Genomic DNA, 14,639 nt, shown 5'->3' on the forward strand with positions numbered 1-14,639 from the left:
CGCCATACAGCAGTTCATTGCAGATCAGCAACACTCTCTGCTTTGAAACTCCCTCCTCTGTAAAAGGGAGAAAGAAATCAAAATGGGCAACGACGAAATCTCCGATTTCGAAAAGCAGCGCCTAGCCAACATCGCCGAACGCGATGCGCTACTCAAAAAGCTGACCATGGAGGCGCAGTCCTCTGGGCTTTTTCCGCCGAAGATGCCCAAACCAGCAGCGAAGGATCAATCGCGGACGAAAAAGAAGACTCCTGTGAAGAAAGTCAAGGAGGAGACGCCGCAGCCGCGGCGCATGTCATCCCGGCTGAGGGGCATCGCGGCGGAAAGCGAAGTCGCGAAGCGCAAAGCTGAAGAAGAGTACGAGGCGCGGCAGGAAGCGGAGCGCGCGAAACGAGTTCGCAAGTCGGATAACTTCTCGTTCAGTGATATTATGGTGAACGGGCAGAAGTTGCCTGCGGATGGATTGATCGGAGTAGATGTAGTTACCAAGGGCGTGGCGATACCGTACCAGAGGACGTTTGGCGATGATGAGATCCAGAAGACGACGGATAAGGATCTGAAGGCGCTGAGGAAGGAGATGAATGGATTGACGCTCTGGGAGGCGTGGGAACCTAACCGTATGTCTCTCTTTCTTTCCCTACTACCATCTTCCATTGGCTAACTAACCTCCATAACAGGCATTAAATTGACCCCCGAACGAGTCTACACCATGACTTTCCACCCGACAGAATCCAAACCTCTCATCTTCGCCGGCGACAAAATGGGCCACCTAGGCATTCTCGACGCCTCGCAAGAGAAGCCCACCTCCATCAAACCCGAGGACGACGAGGAATCCGACGACGAAGATCCGGACCCCGTCCTCACCACCGTAAAACCCCACACCCGGACAATCAGCAGCATGCACATCCACCCCAGCACACCGACGACCCTGTACACAGCCAGCTACGACAGTTCAATCCGCGCCATGGACCTCGAGAAGTCCACCAGCGTGGAGAAATACGCTCCGGAATCGACCTCCTCGGACGAGCCCATCTCCGGCATTGACATGGCACTCGACGATCCCAACGTGCTGTATTGGACAACGCTGGACGGGGCCTTTGGCCGGCACGACATCCGCACCGACCCAACAGCAGAAACAGTAAACACATGGCAACTCTCCGAGTAAGAAAATCGGCGGTTTCTCACTATACCCCACGCAACCGCACTATTTCGCAACAGCGAGTCTGGACCGCTCAATGCGTCTGTGGGATTTGCGTATGCTGCAGAAACCTAAGAGGGGTAAGAAAGATGAAGGGCCAACCCCAGTAGGAGAACACTACAGCCGGCTCTCCGTCTCGCACGCAGCATTCAACAGCGCAGGACAAATCGCGACGTCTTCGTACGATGACACGCTCAAGATATACGATCTGAAGAAGAAGGGGATTTCGAACTGGGATGTAGGGCATGCAGTTTCGGAGGATGAGTTGGGGCCTGATACCGTTCGTTAGACATAATTGTCAGACGGGGAGATGGGTAACTATGTATGTATACCCCTTCCTGATTGGTCTCTTGTACTGGTTATTTCTCGAGAAAAGCGAGGTGCTAACGGAATGNTGTTTGGTGATAGTCTCCGCCCCCAGTGGCAACAGAACCCGCAATCGCATATCCAGCGATTCTGTATTGGAAACATGAATCGGTTTGTGGATATCTATAGTGGGGAGGGGGATCAGCTGGCACAATTGGGCGGGGAGGGCATTACGGCTGTTCCGGCAGTGGCTGTCTTTCATCGGAGTAGGAATTGGGTTGCGGGAGGGACGGCGAGTGGGAAGATTTGTTTGTGGATGTGAACGTTAGGCAGGGGTTGTATGATATTAGAGAGAGTGAGGTTTATAAAATTTGTTTGATAGTACGCATATTCAGGCGCAGCATCAAGCGGTACTCAAGTACAAGTCTAACAAGGTGGAGTTACTCATTTCATCTATGCCCAGAGGAAAGGTAGACGCTATTTACACAACAATTGCAATTGTAGACTGGCAAGGAAAATCCCCTTAAGACGGGCATTCCTGCTGCCTACAATCCATACATCATCCATGGAAGATCATATCCGGCACTCTGCTCACAGGATCTCTTGTTTTCCACGTAAAAACAGCCATCAGAGCAGGGTATCAACACCATGACAAATGCTTTCCAAAATAAAACCGGCGGAAGAGGTGATAGAAGAAACGAACGTTAAATCATGGGCACATGCGGAGACAAGGAGAAGAAATGTAATCGCAGGAAAAAATTTACACCAGAAGATGCAGGGATCTCAATACATGAAATCAAGCTCTCATGTTGTACACAGAAATGGCTGCCCGCAATGTGCAAGCATCACCGCTCCACAAGAACTTCCCCCATGACATTCAATGGGGTGTAGAGTAGGCGGGACAGCCGTAGAAGGTAAAATAAGGGTTTTGTCTAGAGCCACAAAAGTGGAAATAGATGCTGGAATCGTCATGATCAGATGGGCCATGNCAACCCGCGATGCACGAGTCCAAGAGCGAAGCAGGCCTAGGTATGGCCCAGGCGACTTGGGCGTCATAACTCGTTGCGCTGTTCCTCACGCGAATTTTGAGCCTGTTCCCGATCCTTCGCTTTGCGGCGAGACGGAGGCACGAAATCGAAGAACCGGTACTTGCTTGTCGTCTCTCTAGTGATGCTAGATCTGCGCGATTTCGAGGGTTCGGGATATTCAAGCGAATATGTGGATGAATTCTTCGAACTGCCGGTGCTGTCCCTGGGATCTGCCCATCGTGGTATCGAGAAGGGGACTCTGCTTTGGTCCCACGTGGCCGAAGAGGAACTGGGAGGCGTGTCATCGTCCGCTTCAGGAGCGTAATCGGTAGACCGACGCGGTAGAGAGGGCCTCGACGCGAAGTAACCGATCGAATTGCGATGGCTGCCTGTAAGGGATGTCGACCCTGCAATAGCTGCCTCGGTGGCCGGGCTTGTAGGCTTGGAACTGTCCTCGTAGAAGGTCACCGACCGTTCCATCGCGTCAACCAGTTCCTCCCATTTGACCTCCAGGCCTCCGTTTGGACGTTCTGCCTGTTCGGCTCTACTCAAACATTCCTTGGTGCGTTGGTGGAGACGAACGGCCATTTCATGGAATTTGCTGACTGCTGGGTCAATCTCCTCCAATTCCGCCAGGCGCTCCGGTGCGATCTCGAGCCATATACTGATGAGATTGGCAAAGCTTCGCGCGTGATCAATGAGGAAGGGTAGGCTGGGGAATCCTTCGCGGGATGTTGGGGGGAGACGACCCAGAATCTGTATTGGCGTGGCATAGGAGGGTGTGACGATAGGCGCGGGACGGTCGGCAGGAATGGCACAAATGGAATCGACGAATTGCTTAAAATCGGCGCGGTTGCTGACCAGAAATTTGTTCATAGGCTCCATCCAAGGCTCCTTGCTGCCGAACGTGGTCATATTGGCCAGGCCTTGCAGGGCCTTGGCGATCAGTGTCAGTGTGCGCTGGGCCCGGGGGCGCGGATGATCTGCGCGCATTAGAAGACATGTATGAGAAATGTGATAGGGGAGAACAAATACCTTTGAGCAATCCAAATAGTTTGGGATTCAGGATTGCTGGACAAAAGAACCGCAAAAACAAGAAGCCCGATACACTACTGTATGTGACTGACCGGAGGAAATCGCCATAACGGTCCTCTGCACAAGCCCGGATATGCCGAAAAATAAGCCTCAATTCAGCCGGGCATCTAGAAGCAGAGCTTGCAATTGATTTCCAGACCCCTGTACTTAGGGAGACGAGGTTCCTCCAGTTGCGGTCGAGATCATCCGATCGGTGTACACGGGAAGGGTCCACCTCGCACTCCGGGTCGGTTTCATCGATATCGCGAAGTCGCTCGCCAATTGTTTCTTCCAAGTATTCCTTGCCTAGGCGACGCATGTGGTAGTCGAGCGCCTTGGTGAGAAGCGAGTTCCCTCGGAAAAGGAGGTTTGCCTCAACGGTGGCAGTACGGCCCATGTCTCGGACGAGCACTTCTCTTTCTTGACCCGACTCCCGGGAATCGTTGGAATGAATCCTCGTTGTATACCTTAGCCTGTTTGCTGTCGACTCTTTGTGCAGCCCATCAATCTCATCCTCGACCAATGCTGAAATCCACTCGACAGTCGTGCCTGATACCTGGTAAATATTTAGGAGAGCTTCGGACAACTGATTGAGCTCCGAGGACATGACTTGAGACATGTTAATCGTGAGCCCATTGGTGAACGAATGTAGGATTTCCGACATCGGCGTATACTGCGTGCGACATCAGAACAACTGTCTCCTCCATTCGGGCTCGCATGAGCATTTCACCCACCGGCTGATCTTTGTCATCTAGGATCGGCCACCATTTTTCCGTTTCGACTCCAGGCTGTAGATCGTCCAGCTTCAAATCGACCCTGCCGAACGTAGCATCCTGGGAGGAGAGCTCAACGTCGTCTAACAAACGCGCCGGATTACTATGGTCCTGGCCATAGGAGCCATGTGCGATAAGTGTCCAATCCTTCTGTGTCGGGTTGACCGTCTTTACTAGAATCGACACTTGCGACAGGACAGGCGGAAGATCACTGAAATTAAAGTCTTCTCGCCAAAACGGGTTGGCTGTGCGGTACTTGACAGCAGTCTTGGCGCGGATTTCCCCATCAAGAAGTACTTCTGTGTAGTAATCGCTCACGGCAGATGTTGGGGTTGAATTGCTATGTGACCGCGACTGCTTCCGGCTTCGAGGAGCTTTCTCGGCAGCTTTGTTTCGGAGGAGCTTAGCTTCCGTTACTCTCACATTGAGCACTCGCTCGATTCGAAACATATCTGCCATAGATGCTGTAGGGGCATCGGACGGACTCTTCGGGTCGTCTTCTGCACAGGTTTCGGGCCCATAGAGCTCTGGTATCGTGAAGGCGCGCAGGAGCACGAACCATACCTCGAACAGGACTCGACTTTCCAAGGCTAAATATACGGGTCGAGTGATGCCGGATGCAGAGTGAACGGCGTATTGAGGATAAATGGCGACGCAAAATTCATCTTCCAAGACCGAAGTAGTGTAATTGCTGCACCGAACAGCGCGAGAGCTGCGAAAGTTGGATGCACGTTACAAGGGTGATATCGGACTCGGTATACAGCTTGAAGGCGCCGTTTTCTTGCAACGTACAGTTGACCCTCANCCACGACGAGGAAAGAGCTCTTTGTTGTCGATATGTTGACACTCGGNGGCCAGAGGAAGGTCGAACACCGGAAGCACTAGGCCTGTCCCATAAGAGCATCTTGCCAACCTTGATAATCGCTGCCTCTTTCTGGACTGTACTCTCCGAGTTTCGCCGGCGTTCGGCCAAACGGCGGTCACCAATCGCAACCGACTGGGGCTTTGTCATTTTGTTTTGAACGCCCTTGGGACGAATTGGCTGCCAGCACAGCAAGGCAGCAAGCCAGGAGTCGAATGTTTCGCTTACATGGGGCCTTAGCTCGACACCTAGCCCTGAAGTAAACGTGGACACGCTGAGGTAATTCGTCCGTAGTTCCGGATCGACAAGCGAGCGAACCTGACAGCCACGAAGATCAGGAATCAAGGTCTTGGCCAGTGCGGGCTCTCCCTTGGCTTGATATATTAGACTGCCCGTGGCGACGTTGATGGCGCAGTAGCCCGAGGACCAAGCCGTTGTTGATGCAGTCCGAAACGAAAGAATGCCGTGCATCCTTCCACAAGTCGTTTTCATAAGCTGCAGGATCTTGGACGCATCGGTAGTCGACAGCGCGGAGGGGGTCTGATTGGCTGATACACTCGTCACCAAGCTCGAACCCCCTGGGGGCTTGCTTGACCGTTGGCGACCAAGGGAGTGACTGAAATAGGTGGGGGACTGAATCGACGGATAGCCAATAGATGACGACTCGTCCGGGGTTTTGGGTTGTGGAACTGCGGTGTTGATGGATCCCAGGCGATTCCGGGCTCTGAAAAATGTGTTAGGGGAGATCTCGCTGCGCTGATCATCTAGGGTGGTGGTCCGTGACCGTGCGCGCTGACTTTTCATCTCCACATGTGTATCTTCTTCGTCGCCTGCCGAGTGGTAAGAGTGATAATCGCGACGGGATTCTCGATCGGAGGCTCTTGTCCGGGTGGCGGGACGAGGGGAAGCTGCTGCACTTGATGCGAGATACTCCGCCTCCGAGGAAGGTGAGTGGTTGCCAGCCTCAGAGTCTGGGGTGACTGTTCGAATTCCCGTGTCCCTAAAACTATCGGGATAAACCATCCCATGCCGGTCCTTGGAGGAAGACTTCTTGCTGGGCCGCCGTTCCACAGGACGACTGTAAATTCCCTGATGGACAGAGTTCCGTTTGAATCCACTTGACCCTTCCGGCTCCATCTTTTCTTTCCAACCACGCACGACGGAACCGGTAGCAGCGGCACTCGGGAGAGGTCGCTACAAAGCACACGGGACGCAGGCAAACGGGCGGAGACACATAAACTGGTGATACACTGCGGGATTGTTACCTTGCAGCACGCTGACACCCAACGTACGCTGCGCAACCGTCCTCTAACAATTGAGGGTCTCTTTCGTCCAATGGGTCGCTAGCTGAACGCATGGAGTCCGGGGTGAGGGAGGGAGCTAGAGTTGCACATTCGGTCGAGGCCGTGGCGTTTTGGGTGCTAGCAACGGTGAGAGGGGGCGGTCGCAAAACGATTGTTCGTTCAGGGGAAGGGTGTGGTATGGAGGTGGATTCGACGGTCGTGACGATGACAGCGGTGGCAGTAGGGGACCAGTGAGTGAACGGGAGAAGCGCAGGGCAGTGGTGGATGAGAAAAGTACAGGGCGAAAATCGCTAGTAGGCGCGGCAAGGAACCAACCCTCCAATAGTCCAGATACAGCCGCGATGTCGCTGCTAGAAGGCCATCATCGGGTATGTTAGCTCGGTGGGGAAGGAAGTGATGATGGGAGTAAGCGGGTTTGAAAGAACCCAACAGGGCAGGCAGTGGGTGGTAATGGGTGGTAATGGGGTTGGTGGCAGCAGCAGTTCGGTGGATAGGTCGGTCGGCACAAAGGTTTGGTTCGACCAACCGCGGCGTGATATCATTGGAAATTGGCACAGAAAGCTTGAGGGGAAAGAATAGACGCACCTTCATTCCGCTGGGAATTGACCTATCTGGCTCTGATTGAGAAAAAAGAAAGAAAAATACCCTCTCCTTTGCTTTGAATTGCTTGAGAGGGAATTCAATCCGTAGTCGGGGGGGGGAGGGGGAGGTACGACTAGGGAGGATGGGAAAAAGGGTGGGATAATTGGTTCGAATGATTGACGGATTGGTGAAGCCAATTACCCAGACGACGTGCGTTGTGAAAGCTGCAGATCCCGCATCAGCATGGATGCATTTTCTGTACGACAGACGGGGGGGTTGTCTGGTCTAGTCGGGGGAGTGTTAGGGAGAAGGTGTGCAAGTGGTGGTGTTGAAGGTGGGTGGAAGTAAGCGAGGNACAAGAGGGAAAAAGAGGGAGAAGGTGGAAAGTCAATGATCAGCTGGGGAGAAGGGCGAGGGATGGAGTCAGTCCGCGACGGAGGGAAAGCGGGAGGCGGTGTTGAACTTCGTGCAGCTGAAGAGAAGCGGGCCGGGTAAGTGGAATAAAAAGGGCACAAAGAGAGGAAGGAGATTAAGAGGAAGCCAAAGAAAGAGGACGATGATGATGATGATAATGATGATAGTGATGATGATGATACTGAATAGTAACTGACTCAGGTATCGATGGCCTTTGGGGGAGGGGAGCAAATAGAACCAAAAGAACGAAAAAATAATAATACTAACTCACGATCTTGGTGGTCTCTTTGCTCACGTTGCACTTGAGATCAGGGATACTGAAAGGCTAAAAGGATCAAGTCGAGAGGGAAAGCCGGTGATACGACAATGGACAGACCCTTCTAACTCCCAGAATATGCAGGGGAATTGGACAAACGCCCGGTGATCTCTCCGATTGATGATAGCTGATATCAGTAGCGGAGGAGGATTATAGAGTAGACACGGAACTACGTGGAGTAAAGGCAGGCAGGGCCTGCGAGTCCTTCTGCTTCTTTTCCCTGGGACGAAGGCGTTGGTGATTTTTTGGGTTCCGAATTGATGGGGTACTGGCAACACCGGTTATGGAGTCATTGAACCACTTTCTGGACTTTCCCCCCGACCAACTAAATACGACTAATGGCCTGATGTTGACTTGCTTGGATTATTCTATATGCAATCTTGACCCCTTTATTTCATTTATATTTTTGACATGGCAAGAACAAAAATGTGTCCAGTCGTCAATTGACCCTGATAGTACGAGTGGAATTTAGATTGAATAAAAAAAAAAATTAATAATAATAAAAGAAAGAAAAAGAGAACAAAACTTTAAGGATTGAGGAAAGATGAACAAAAATTTAAGCTGAAATAAGAGAAAGGGAAAATCGACGGAAAAGAAAAAAACTGTTGGGTTCAGGCTCTGGGGCTGAGATCCACTTGATGATGGAAGGCGTGTCTTTGAACCTCCTATTTTCCACTCTTCCTCATTAAGTAGTAGGTAGTGTGGTTATTATGACTGGCTTTGAAGTTTGGCTATACGTGAAGCATGGTGCAAAAGCAACGGGATTATAACACGACTTTATTATAGCTTGTGCCATTAAACATGATCTTCCTTATGAACACGCTCCTCTGCATACACTCGAGCCCATATATGAGGCGTTGTTTCAGGGAGGTCATATTTAGTCCCGGCTTAAAAGCAAGCCAAGCTCTTCTTCCCTTGAGCCGGGAATATTTTCAGCCCACCCTCTTGCTACCATGAACGGTGTGCAATTGAACTCGATCGCTCTACTCGAACCGACTTGCATGACCCAGTTTATGCTATGCCTAGACACTAGGGATAGATCACCCATGTAGGAAGTCGTACGAGGTACGTATCTTTGTTCGATGGCTGAAGAAGCGGGTCAAGGATAGTCGATTATCATGACCTTCCAGAAAGGTCCACGAACACACCACCTTTAGACTAATGTACAACCAGCCCGATAGTGGTAAATTTCTTTTTTTTTTTTTTTTGTTCTTTTCCCGCTTTTTCCTTCTGTTCTACCCCAATTGTTTCTACTTCCGCATGTTCTTGCCTTCTTTTTCCCTTTTCGGAACCTGACTGATCGACTCAGTACCTTAAGATAGTTCTCTTCCTCTCCTATCGGTGCCGGAGGAAGTCGTACAATTCAAACCGTGGCAGAGGGAGTCGTACAATGATCAGGCAGACCATTTCCAGAACAGACCCAAACAGGGTGCGGCAGTCAGATCCGAGTCACTAATAATTATCGCCACTGGGATCCTTCCCGCCTCCCCTCCCCTGTAGTACTACCCGACGTTAGATTGCATTTATATTGCCATGGCTGCTGGTGCGCTCCAAAAGCAGTAAGTAGAGGGTAGATAGTGGTATTTGTGGCTAACCACGCATGGCTATGCTCACGTCAACGGTGTGCAGAACGCCATCTGCCGCGATTGTGGCCTAGTTGGTTGTCGGCATTCCGCGGTCACTAATCAAACCATTGCCCAGTACTCAACTAAACCATTCATTGCCACTACTAGGTAGCCTTAGGAGTACTTAGTTGCAGGTGTCTTCGATTCAGCCAATTGACAACAGACCTGGATGGGGAGGAAAGGCCACCGTTAGTAACAACAAACCACAGCATAGTATCTATAGATTGACATCAATCTTCAAAGGACCAGTCCAAAAAGGGAAAGAGTCACTGGGTTTGCAGGAGAAGCAGAACAAAGTCATGTCCATTGGTACAATCTTCGCCCAAGCGAACGTTTTACCAAAATGTGGATCATTTGGGAAACCATAGACTTCTTCGAACCGTATATAAGGCAGCCAACGGACACCTGGCGTACGAAACTCACTGCAGCTGGAGGATGGGGAGTCCTGGAGGACAACGCTTGTCTTTGGGTGGGACAAAAGGAAGGTGCAGCAAAAGGCCAACGATGCACCACGTATGTTACTAGACTCTTAAACTACTGACCAGAGAGGAAAGAGCCCCTGCCGGGCACTGGGCAGACTAGCAAATAGAATGAGCTTCGAGAATGGAAACCCACCCCGCACGAGCCACACCGGCGCTCAAGCATTGCTGGCGCTGGAGCCAATCAGTGGTCCCCATCGGCGGCCCATCCCGTCCAGCATCCCACTTGGGCCTGACTCGTGTCGTCAGAGACTCACCGGCCATGACTCGGCCATCCTATCATGTGATATGCGGCACGTAATCATTCTCTTTTCGGAAATCCCCGCATTAACGTTGTTCCAGACATTATCACATGATTGTCTATCCTTCATGCCTTAGGCTTCATTTGATCGGCTCAGGCAGCACCAACTTGCTTTACCGCTTCGGAGCAGCAGGACTAGTCTGCACTCTTAACTAGCGCTATCAATGTGACTGACTGACTGACCGCCTGCATCATCGGAGCTTATCACGAGGCGGTCATCAGCTCTCCTCCTCCAACTCCCCCGGGCCCTGCTCCTGATCCTACCGACCAAAGTCAACCGACCCTCCTTCAGTAGATAAATGCTAGGTCGATGGTCTCATCTTTCATCTTCTTCTTGACTTTGTGATTAAGTCAAAGGCAAACTGATCCTCTGTTTCACTCTATAGATCCTCTTCGAACTGTTCCAGGCGGATCAAGGCGATCCTCGCTCTAGGTTGTCGAACTACTACCGCCCTTTCGGACTCTCAACCATCCTAAGCGCTTCTCTCTATATATCGTGTTTACCCTAGCTGGATGGCCTTGAAGTGACCTCGTACACGGCTTGATGGCCGTTAATAATGAACTGATGATTCTATTATCTACTGCTATTTAGTATATTAGCCCAAGATGATGACCTCCAATATCTTATCGCGTTTCCTCCCTCCAAACGGCTCCCCGTCAGTGTATGAGACGATTCGACAACACGACAATCATTCGGACGCTTCGGACGTGGAGGAGCGTGCAGGAATGGCGTTTGAGGATGAACATGGGGACCGGTTCAGCGACCGTGAGCTGGAAGATGCTCTAGCAGATGCTGGGAGGGATGACTCCCCCGGTCCGAGCGAACCGTTTCTCCCCCGAAGCCCGCCAACAAAAAGGGACGAGGGTGGCTTCCTCAAGGCCGGTTCTCGTCGCCGCAAGTTTAGTCGCTCTGGTCGGATACATGCAGCTTCACCGCGTCATAAATTCGATGATAGCGATGATGATGTTCCTCCCTCACTCCTCGTGGAAGGAGATCAAGATGACGATGACGTTTTGAGATCGAAGCTCCCACCTCCGCCCCGATCGATTGACCCTCCGAATGTTGAACCTCCGCCCAGACCATCACCTCGAGACGACCGAGTCCACTGGGAAGCAGCCCGCGATCGATTACCGCTACATGACACCAATAGGCGGGCCCATCATGCAAGTCTGTGGTCAGCGGGATATCCGAACCTAGCACTGGTAGATCCGAAAGAGAAGGCACTATGGATGTGGGCAAACGTGGAGAATCTGGACAACTTTTTGAAGGAAGTCTACACATACTTTCTTGGGAACGGAATTTGGTCGATTCTGCTGAACAGGGTTTTGAGTCTTCTGTAGGTCTCCCTTCCCCATGCTTAAGTTCGCCTGAATGTTCAAGACTGACTGACACATGGGGTTCAGGACATTTGCATTTGTCGTAGGATTCAGCATATTCCTCACAAACTGCATTGACTACCACAAGGTACGCGGGAGTCGAACTCTGGACGACATTCTGATTCAGAAGTGTACAAAGCAAATGTCCATGTCCGCTACCTTCTTACTATGGCTGCTTTCTTTTTTCTGGATTGGCAAGGCCTTTCAGTACTTGCTAGATATCAGAAGGCTCAAGCACATGCATGACTTTTATCACTACTTGCTTGGAATATCGGATGCTGAAATCCAATCAATTTCCTGGCAAGAGGTCGTCAGCCGATTGATGACTCTGAGGGACTCCAACCCCGCGACTGCGGGTGCGGTCTCTGCGAAGCATCGCAAGTTCATGGGGAGTCAGTCCAAGCAGCGCATGGATGCTCACGACATCGCGAACCGACTGATGCGCAAAGAAAACTACCTGATTGCGTTGATAAATAAAGATATACTAGACCTGACGCTCCCGATACCGTTCCTGCGAAACAGGCAACTGTTCTCTCGGACACTTGAATGGAATATCAACCTCTGCATCATGGATTATGTCTTCAACGAGCAGGGCCAAGTGCGGACGTTGTTCTTGAAAGATACCCATCGACGGGCCCTGAGTGAAGGCCTGCGACGGCGTTTCATGTTCGCAGGCATCATGAATATCTTCGTAGCCCCCTTCATTGTCGTCTATTTCATGATGCACTATTTCTTCCGCTATTTCAATGAATACAAGAAGAATCCATCGCAGATCGGATCCCGACAATACACCCCACTGGCTGAATGGAAGTTTCGTGAGTTCAACGAGCTATGGCACCTGTTTGAGCGGCGTGTCAATATGTCTTACCCTTTCGCGAGCCGCTATGTGGATCAGTTCCCCAAAGACAAGATGGTGCAATTCGCGGGTTTCGTGGCGTTCGTCTCTGGGGCACTGGCCTCGGTATTGGCCCTGGCTTCCGTGGTGGACCCGGAGCTGTTCTTGGGCTTTGAGATCACTCACGACCGGACCGTGCTTTTCTACTTGGGTGTCTTCGGTTCTATCTGGGCTGTCGCGCAGGGTTTGGTACCCGAAGAGACCAATGTGTTTGATCCCGAATACGCGCTCCTTGAAGTCATCAACTTCACTCATTACTTCCCAGGCCACTGGAAAGGCCGTCTGCATAGCGACGATGTTCGCAAGGACTTTGCCGTGCTGTATCAGATGAAGATCGTCATCTTCCTGGAGGAGATCCTAAGCATGATCTTCACGCCGTTCATCCTCTGGTTCAGTCTGCCCAAGTGCAGTGACCGTCTCATCGACTTCTTCCGAGAATTCACCGTCCATGTCGATGGGATGGGATATCTCTGCTCCTTTGCGGTCTTCGACTTCAAGAAGGGTACCAACGTGATCTCGCAAGGGGATACGGGTCGACGGGATGCTGCACGGCAGGACCTTCGGGCGGACTACTTTTCGACCAAAGATGGTAAGATGCTCGCATCTTATTACGGGTTCTTGGACAACTATGGTGCCAATCCGCGCAGTGGTCATCCGTCAACCAAGCGGCAATTCCACCCTCCACCCACATTCCCGACCCTTGGTTCTCCATCGGCCATTGAGATGGGCAATTTTGGAGATCGACCGGCCGCAGCTGGGCTGATGGGTCAACAATCTACATACGGCGCCGCTCCTCGGTTTGGCCCCGCTGGCATGGGCGACCATCTCTCCCCGGCACCATCAATGCTGCTCGACCCGCACCATCAGCCGTCGGCGTCAGGGTTCCGGTCAACGCACCGCGCTAACCCGTATCCGCGCTATAGGGCCTCGCGACCGCCTCCCACCATCTCCGACCCCATTGAAGATGAAGATCCTCCGGCGGGCAAAGGTCGTAGTGCGGTTAAATCGTCGCCCGGGGTCGGGTCGAGCGGGGGCGGCATAGGCACGAGTGACAGTAACTTGGGGGAGTCATGGCGGATGAACCTGGTCGGCGATGAGGTTGAGGAGGAAGATGAGGGCGGCGAGAATGTCGACACCCTGGCTGGCGGTGGGGGTGTCCTGGGGCTCATTCAGCAGTTTCAGAAAGTCAACCAGGACAATCGGGGACGGACGACGGTTGGTATATAATTATAATTTGTATCAGGATATGAGGTTTCCATCACCTCTGCTGTGCACATGGTTACAGTAGGGAAGTTCGACTCAGTGAAAGGCCTTGGGGTGTACCAGCCCAGACAGCTAGTGAAAAGGCAGCCATACGCAGTTAGAGAAGGGTACTGTATGTAGAGTGGAGGATAAGCCAAGCTAGTGACCACACCTGCAGCAATGGTTAGTAGTACGTACTAAAGTTTACGATGGTTCTGTCCAGCTGATTGACTCTGGTCGGAGTGTATCTATAGTATGGAGTGCTAGTCTAGCCCCGGCTAAATGGAAGGTAAAGGACCAGGGTCTGTCCGTCAGTCAGTCAGTCAGTCACACTGACTGACTGACTGACCGGACCTTTGCCCCGATTCATCCAAGCACCAAACCTTTTTCCCTTGACTTTTCAGATATGGTGTGTTTATTTATTTACAACCTGGTACTGGTGTTCTCTTTTCCCTTTAATCGACGCAGACTCTTCAAGGTCTGTCTGCTCGCTCAGATTCCGAGAAGAGCACGTTTCAGGGTCCTCAGATACGAAACAGCTGTCCCCGCTGCGATGCCCCTACAAGTCAGGGGAGAGTAGAGAGAGAGGGCCCCAAAAATTCTTCAGTGATGGAGACCGCAGAAAGGCTTCTAGACTAGTCGGATATTCACGGCACGAATAGATGCCATATTAATTAATATTAGCTTGGCTGGGTTCGGATGGCGGAAGAAACAGACTGACGGTGACGGACAATGTGATGGGATTCTACTTTAGGACTAGAGGGTCACCTGACTACTCAGATAATCCAGTCCCTCCCCTGGATAAACTCCGGCTTCCCGGGACGAGTATCCATGGATGAGGGAAAGGAAGGTTATATTAGTTT

General features: G+C 51.6%; 3 protein-coding genes across 3 annotated transcripts; 2 read left to right on the top strand and 1 right to left on the bottom strand.

Moving 5' to 3' along the window:
- Positions 1 to 82: 82 nt before the first annotated feature.
- On the top strand, positions 83 to 2,122 carry An06g01480 (uncharacterized protein; the record flags this gene model as incomplete). The annotated part of the gene is made up of 7 exons (XM_059748071.1): positions 83 to 617; positions 678 to 1,161; positions 1,277 to 1,478; positions 1,607 to 1,675; positions 1,775 to 1,842; positions 1,887 to 1,974; positions 2,009 to 2,122. 7 exons carry the CDS (start codon positions 83 to 85, stop codon positions 2,120 to 2,122), a joined length of 1,560 nt encoding a protein of 519 aa, XP_059605286.1.
- A 434-nt stretch (positions 2,123 to 2,556) lies between these two features.
- Positions 2,557 to 6,045, bottom strand: An06g01490 (uncharacterized protein; the record flags this gene model as incomplete). Its single annotated transcript, XM_059748072.1, has 4 exons — positions 2,557 to 3,515; positions 3,568 to 4,279; positions 4,341 to 5,044; positions 5,172 to 6,045. 4 exons carry the CDS (start codon positions 6,043 to 6,045, stop codon positions 2,557 to 2,559), a joined length of 3,249 nt encoding a protein of 1,082 aa, XP_059605287.1.
- A 4,823-nt stretch (positions 6,046 to 10,868) lies between these two features.
- Positions 10,869 to 13,761, top strand: An06g01500 (uncharacterized protein; the record flags this gene model as incomplete). Its single annotated transcript, XM_059748073.1, has 2 exons — positions 10,869 to 11,599; positions 11,667 to 13,761. 2 exons carry the CDS (start codon positions 10,869 to 10,871, stop codon positions 13,759 to 13,761), a joined length of 2,826 nt encoding a protein of 941 aa, XP_059605288.1.
- Positions 13,762 to 14,639: the final 878 nt, after the last annotated feature.

The sequence above is a fragment of the Aspergillus niger genome (genome assembly GCF_000002855.4).
Source record: "Aspergillus niger supercontig An06".
Taxonomy (NCBI): domain Eukaryota; kingdom Fungi; phylum Ascomycota; class Eurotiomycetes; order Eurotiales; family Aspergillaceae; genus Aspergillus; species Aspergillus niger.